Source organism: Vigna angularis, chromosome 10, assembly GCF_016808095.1.
Source record: "Vigna angularis cultivar LongXiaoDou No.4 chromosome 10, ASM1680809v1, whole genome shotgun sequence".
NCBI lineage: Eukaryota > Viridiplantae > Streptophyta > Magnoliopsida > Fabales > Fabaceae > Vigna > Vigna angularis.
This window is the reverse complement of record NC_068979.1, coordinates 13229217-13235705: the sequence shown is the minus strand read 5'-3', so window position 1 is coordinate 13235705 and position 6489 is coordinate 13229217. Positions and strand designations below refer to the sequence as shown.

The 6489-nt window shown below is 36.7% G+C and overlaps 2 protein-coding genes across 7 annotated transcripts; both read left to right on the top strand.

The window, feature by feature from the left end:
• Nucleotides 1-1121: 1121 nt before the first annotated feature.
• On the top strand, nucleotides 1122-2726 carry LOC108319193 (uncharacterized). Its single transcript, XM_052869484.1, has 3 exons — nucleotides 1122-1929; nucleotides 2021-2193; nucleotides 2312-2726. The coding sequence occupies exons 1-3, from the start codon at nucleotides 1339-1341 to the stop codon at nucleotides 2418-2420; spliced, it is 873 nt and encodes a 290-aa protein (XP_052725444.1). The 5' UTR covers nucleotides 1122-1338; the 3' UTR covers nucleotides 2421-2726.
• Nucleotides 2727-2876: 150 nt separating this feature from the next.
• LOC108319195 (uncharacterized) lies at nucleotides 2877-6489 on the top strand. Of its 6 annotated transcripts, none has more exons than XM_017550236.2 (11): nucleotides 2877-3279; nucleotides 3386-3411; nucleotides 3500-4130; nucleotides 4215-4340; nucleotides 4423-5075; nucleotides 5149-5230; nucleotides 5305-5394; nucleotides 5520-5606; nucleotides 5685-5813; nucleotides 5906-6191; nucleotides 6264-6489. In XM_017550236.2, exons 3-10 carry the CDS (start codon nucleotides 4113-4115, stop codon nucleotides 6020-6022), a joined length of 1302 nt encoding a protein of 433 aa, XP_017405725.1. In that variant the 5' UTR covers nucleotides 2877-3279; nucleotides 3386-3411; nucleotides 3500-4112; the 3' UTR covers nucleotides 6023-6191; nucleotides 6264-6489. The 6 variants fall into 6 exon arrangements, with proteins under 6 accessions (XP_017405725.1, XP_052725443.1, XP_017405726.1 ...); XM_052869483.1 differs by having other exon boundaries at nucleotides 3381-3411; XM_017550237.2 differs by having other exon boundaries at nucleotides 2877-3411; nucleotides 5906-5954; nucleotides 6101-6191.

Sequence of the window (6489 nt, the reverse complement as noted above, 5' to 3'; positions counted from 1 at the left end):
AAGTTAATTTTTGTTATAACATGTTAACAGTTTCTGTATTTTTATCTTATTTATTATTTTTAAAATTAAAAGTGAAAATAAGAAATTAAATTTTTTATGTATTAACAATATAACTTCAATTATTAATACTTAGAAATATTTTAATTTATTTAATTGGTCAAATACTTAGAAATCTTAATATAATTAAGTGTTTTACATATATATTAAAATGAAATTAAAATCAAAGAAAAAAACTTATTAAACAAAACAAAAGCCACTAGCCATGGTGGGACAAATGTGGGCCGGGCAGGACCCGACCCTATATAAACCTTATAGTGGTAGGTTCACTGTTATAAAGCGACCCTCTGTATATCCTTTCTAAATTGACTTCTCAACTCAATTGTCTGTATTTCAGACAAAACCATTTTCGCTCGAAAACCATTGGAGAACATGGAAATCACACTCACCATGCCATTACTGCTTTCCTGTCTCTGGGATTTATGTAACCTACAAAACAAATTTTCTTACATCAAATACAACAGCCACATATTAATCAATATTTTTATCTATTCTTATAATTTGTACTGCAATTTATCGTTATGCATTCCTTTTTCGAAGAAATAACTTTTAACTAAAAACAACACAGTTTTATTATAGGGTGAAAAATTGATCCTTAAACTAGTAGTTGCATTCTTTATCTCATATTATAGAGCATAAAAAGAAATTATCCCTTAATATCTGTGATTAAACATTATCGGAAAAAACAGTTAAGAAACACAGAACACAAACAATCAAACTCTTGCTTTCCTCATTCACATGATTGAAAAAAGTGGATGAAGACTTGTAAATTACACTATACATTTTGCCAAGTCTTCAGCTACTTCCCGTGAATCTAATCAAGACCCTTTTCAAATATCTGTAATCCTTATTTTTTAAATCAAACTATCAGCTTATTATTTTAATTAATCCTATCTATTTATTCCTTGTTTCATTTAATTATAATATCGAAAGTAAAGTTTAAGCAATTAAAACGATGTAAATTTGATTGCATTCCTTAAAGAATGTGAAAGCGAAATTTAAGGATACCTTTTCGTGAGTTTAGGAAAAAATAAACATATTGAATTCTTACACTCAAAAGATCACAAAATTAGTATCAGTAATGAATAGTGTTTTTTTTTTTAATTTTACATTTATCAGTAATAAATGGTTAAATATACAATTCGGCACCAGGACTGAACGTGCAACCTGACACGTGTCTTAATACGGTGCTCACTTGGGTCGGGCTTTCCTCTCATCCAGCGGCCGATATTTGATCAAATAAAGTACGTTCGTTTAGCAGCACCATTCAACACGAGATATATGAAGGGGGTTCGTCTGCACTTTTGGAAGTCAGGGATTGATCGCTCTTTCAACACACAATCTTTTCAATTTATCAAAACTATGAGAGCTTCTCTCATCCGCACCGGGTCGCTGCCGATCCCGAACCCGGTTTTCCACGGTTCACCTCGATGTTCTCTCACGCACCAAACCTCTCTCCCCGGCGACAAGAGCCACGCGAAATTTTCCACGATTTCAATGCACTATTCCCACTTCAACGCCCGCAGGGACGCACCGCAGAAAGGGATCAACAGAGCCTCATCGGAAGGTGCCCCCGACAATTTCTGCGTTCGCCGTAATCTGAACTGCACCGGATCGTGCTCGCCCCCGCCGATCATACCTCTAGAAGAACAATTCTTCTCCGACGCCAATTTACACAAGCCGAGCTATCTCCAGACTCTACGGGAGGATATGCAATCCGGAGGCGGTGTCTGTGACGATCTCGGCGACGCGACTGTCACAGGCGGAAACGGTGGCGAGAGGATGAAAATCGATGCGTACTACGAGGAGATGTTGAAGTCGAACCCGACGGACGCGCTTCTACTGAGAAACTACGGCAAATTCCTCCACGAGGTGCGTGAACCATTCCGCAAACAAAGCACGATCATTGATTCATTTAATGAAAACAAAGAGTCAGCGATTTTAATTTTAACGGATGATGCAGGTGGAGAAAGACGTGAAGAGAGCAGAGGAATATTACGGAAGAGCGATTCTCGCGAACCCTAGCGATGGCGAATTGCTTTCGCTGTACGGAGCGCTAATATGGGAAACGCAGCGAGACGAAGCGAGAGCCAAATCTTACTTTGACCAAGCCATTCACGCCGCTCCTAATGATTGGTATATAATCTTAATCTCACATTTTCCCCATACCCAAACAGAGAGTAACGAAAATAACAAAAGTAATAATAATAACAATTATTATTATCAATTAATAATTGTTTTATTTTATGCTCAGCACTGTGCTGGGATCGTACGCGCACTTCATGTGGGAAGCGGAGGAGGAAGAGGAACTTAACGGAAGTATGACGGAGAAAACGGGGACGGAGATGATCGCTGTTATATAATTAAGAGTGGCACCTCCTCTTTGTTAGTGTCGCTGAATATGGTGGTGTTCGTTCTAAAGGCTGTAACTTGTAACTTGATTGAACATGTGACAAGTTGTGATAGGATTATCCCAACCTCCTCTGTTTTGTTAATGTCTCCGAGCCTATTGTTTCTGGGAGTGGCTCACAGGTCCGCATGAATTATAGGAGGGACCCACAGAGAGTGAGTGAGTACAAATTCTAATACAATTTTGAATATTATTGTTGAGTTTTTGTATAGTATGATCGGCTCAGTCATGAACCGAGCAACTAACAAGCTTGTATGTTCTGCATGGATCCACAGGTGAACTAGTAGTTTGGATTAAAAAAGAATTAAGGTCAAGAATAGTTATATTATCTCTATATTAGATTATTATACCGTAATTAAGTCAACACAGTTAAAAGTCTATCTTAAACTTTATAAATGGAAAATGTTATGTTGACAACCATTTTTTGACAACAATTTCACAACGCCATGTGGCGTCTTTACATTGGGTAAATAAAGTGAAAAGAAATAAGAAAGAGGTTATCAGGCCGAGGGGTATTTTTGGAAGAAGATTTCAAAATTTTAAGAAATGAGTTTGGCGGTTTATTTTGGGCGTAACGCGCGTAGGTTTTTCAACCCTTCCATATTCTCTTTAGCTCTCTCCTCCATCTTGACCCTTCCATCTTCTCTCGCATTGTATCTTGTATGTTATCTTTGAAACCCTAGTGTTGTTGGTCTTGTGTTGTTGTTTTTGTGTGGTTGGAAGGCGAGTGTCGTTTTCTGTGTGGTTACTTTGTTGTGGATTTCCCGTCTGCTGGAGGAGGCCGTGGAGCATTGTTATCCGTCGTTGTTGGTGTAAGTAAAAATGGCCGAGCCCTCACATTGTCTTTTACATTGTCTTTTTGGTGTTTCATTAACCTTAATGATATAACGAGTGTGGATTGTTATCTTGTTAGGGCAGTTTCAATGGAAGGGAAAAAACGAAGTGTAAGAAAAATTATAATTTTCTTTTTATAGATTATTTATTATCGTATCAATTGTAGTTATTAATAAAGTTATCATCATTTTTGTGTAGTGGCGGCTTCTTACCTCGATGGACTCATCGATCATTATTGAAATGAATCGTTTACTAGGAAAGTGTCATGTGGAGTGCATTAGGATGACTCCATTTATGTGGTGTTTGAATATTCATAGCCCTGTGGAGGTGAATTTGAAATTATTGAAGGTTATGGTTTGCAGGTGGGCCGGACATGATAATAGTTTTAGAGTAAGTCAACAGTTGGTGCCCTTTTCAGTTATTGATGTGTTCATGAGCATAGGTTTAGAAATAGGTGGTTTAGAGATTCCGTTTGATGAAGTAGTTGTTGGATTGGTTGGTGAAATGTTCAAATAAAAAACTATCACTTTGAAGGAGTTGACGGACATGTTTAATGTCATTGTGCATGATAATAACATTGATGTTGATGTAGTATGTAGGTTATATATATTAGTTTGTTTGGTTGTTTTTTATTTTCCTAGGAAATCAAGGCATGTTTGTAACATGCCTTTTGCAGTGTTAGATGACTTAGACAGTTTGTGTCTATACGATTGGTGCACTGGTGTACATAAACATATTGTACAGAATTTAAATAAATGTAAGAAGAAAATTATGAGAGGAGGTATCGCGCAGTCACTCACTCTTAGTGGCAATGTTGGCAATGTTGCAGGTAACATGATTTATAGTTTATTATTTTGATGTACTGGAGAACATTTTCAATTAGGTTTGATGAAATAATATTATGATATTGTAGGCTTGGGCGGTTGAAAGACTTTCTTTGCATGGTCATGCTTCACACAGGTTTTTCCCGCACATAATGCGATGGTTCCCATATAAATCAAGGACCGAAAAAATTGAACATATATTTAAGACCGGAGATGTAAGGGTTTTGATATTCGTTATTTTTGATGTAAAAATTGATTGTCTTATTTGTCAAAATTTGTTGTGTGATAATGGTGCAGTTAAATCTGGAGTGGTATGTAAGAAAGGAAGATCGTCATCGCCCGGAAATCCGTGCAGCTTTCCACATGGATGACGGAGGGATGAGTGAAGGATCCTTGGTTGAAGGATCCAAGGTTGAGAAAGATGATGACGAAAGCTCTGATGACGACACATGGGAAGTAGGTGCCGAGGAGAGATTGAGGAAAAACAATGAAGATCTCATAACATTGAATGCCAAGATTGGAGTTCTTACGAGGGAGTTATTTGAAAATTTTCAAACTCCAATCTTTACTGAAGAAGATGCATGTGGTACTGATGAAGAAGTTGCTGGTGGAGTTGATGAAGCACCTGCAGTTGGAGGTGACGAAGAGCCTGAAGTTGGTCGTGATTGTGGATTTGAACAACAAGGTGATGGTAATGCAGTTGATGACCCTCTAGGTGCATATACGGAAGTAAGAGGGGAGGATAAAACCGCATATGAAGATGAGATAGTTTCAAGAAGTCATGATAAAATTGTTTGTATTGAAATCCATGATGATGGTGATGAAGACGAACAGGAGGCCGTACCATTGGTTATCCCCCCATTGCACAGTTTTGTTGGGGATCCAAGCAGCACTGTTGATGTAGACCAATTGTACAGAGTAGTCAGCGTCAGAGAGATCACTGTATACAGGTATTTGCTGTGAATTGTAGTTGTGGTTGGCGAATCTCTATTGTTTGTGATGCACTAATATTTATATGTTTAGGGTTGTATGCGAGATAATTGGGCAAACCTTGAGCACGACTTCATTTTACACTTTGGCCCCGATAAAATACGTTGATAACATGGTTAGTATTGTGACATTTCTTTGTGTTTCATGTTGTAGTTTATGTTAGTAATGTGAAAATTTTTGATTGTCTAGGTGGTGTTATTTGCTTGTACGATGTTTATGTACTTTGAGAAAAGGTTGTGCGGTGTTGTTAAGAGGATTCATTTTAGTCCATTATACTCGGTAAATAAAATTTAATATTGTATCATATATTTCATTGAAGAAATGATTTTTGATTGATTTTTTATTGATGATTTTGAAATTGTCCACATCACCATATTCTTACAAATTATAGGAAACGTCCACAGAATCGTCATGTTTGGACGCTTCATAACTATAACAGTTATCTGCGTTGCGATCATTTTGGACTTGGAGACATTGCCACAGCTGACTTTGTGAGTAACCTTTAATGTGCAATATTTGTCTAGTTTTGGTCGAAAATATGTTATTGATATTGTTTTTATTGTTTGTAGTTGTTTATGCAATTTCTCCACGATGATCATTGGTGGTGTTATTCAGTGAAATTGAGTTCATTACAGATATTTGTGATTGACTCATTGGGTAAGGGGATCAGAGACCAGAAAAGGATAGACACAGCTGTTGTAAGATTTCACATATTTCATTGTTGATGACCTTGTGATTGTCAGATAACCCTGTATTGTTTAACATTTTTTTTGTATTTGTTAACTGGTAGGCTGAAAATATGGCACGGTTTTTTTGCCTCTTGATGAATAGACCGGAAGGTAGTATTGGTCCTTTGACTGTTAAAGAAGCAAATATCCCATCCCAACCAAACTTGGAAGTTTTTTGAATTGTACTGCTGTATTATATTGTGTTCTGATGAATATATGGTGAAAAGTAATTTTATGTGGTAGGTATATTATTTCAGACATGATTGTGGAGTCATAATGTTGAAAGCAGTGGAAATTTGGGATGGAGACGACAAATACAACGGAAAAAGCATGCCTCAATATACAACTGTAAGTAGCAATTGTGTGTTTGTTAAAATTATTTTATGTGTTGGTTTCTAATGGGGAAAATGTTGGTTTCAGGAGGAGCTGCTTGGGATTAAAAAGAAATATATATGTGAATGGATCCTCGACAACGAGAACATAAGACGAATGGAAGCCCTAGAGCTATATGACATTTTTTAGGATTGCTTACACATGAACAAATTTGTCTTGTAACACAACATGTTTATATATGTACATAATGTAAGTTGACAATGTAGACATTGTTTTTGTAATAAGATTATTGGTTGGATTTTCAATTTAATTG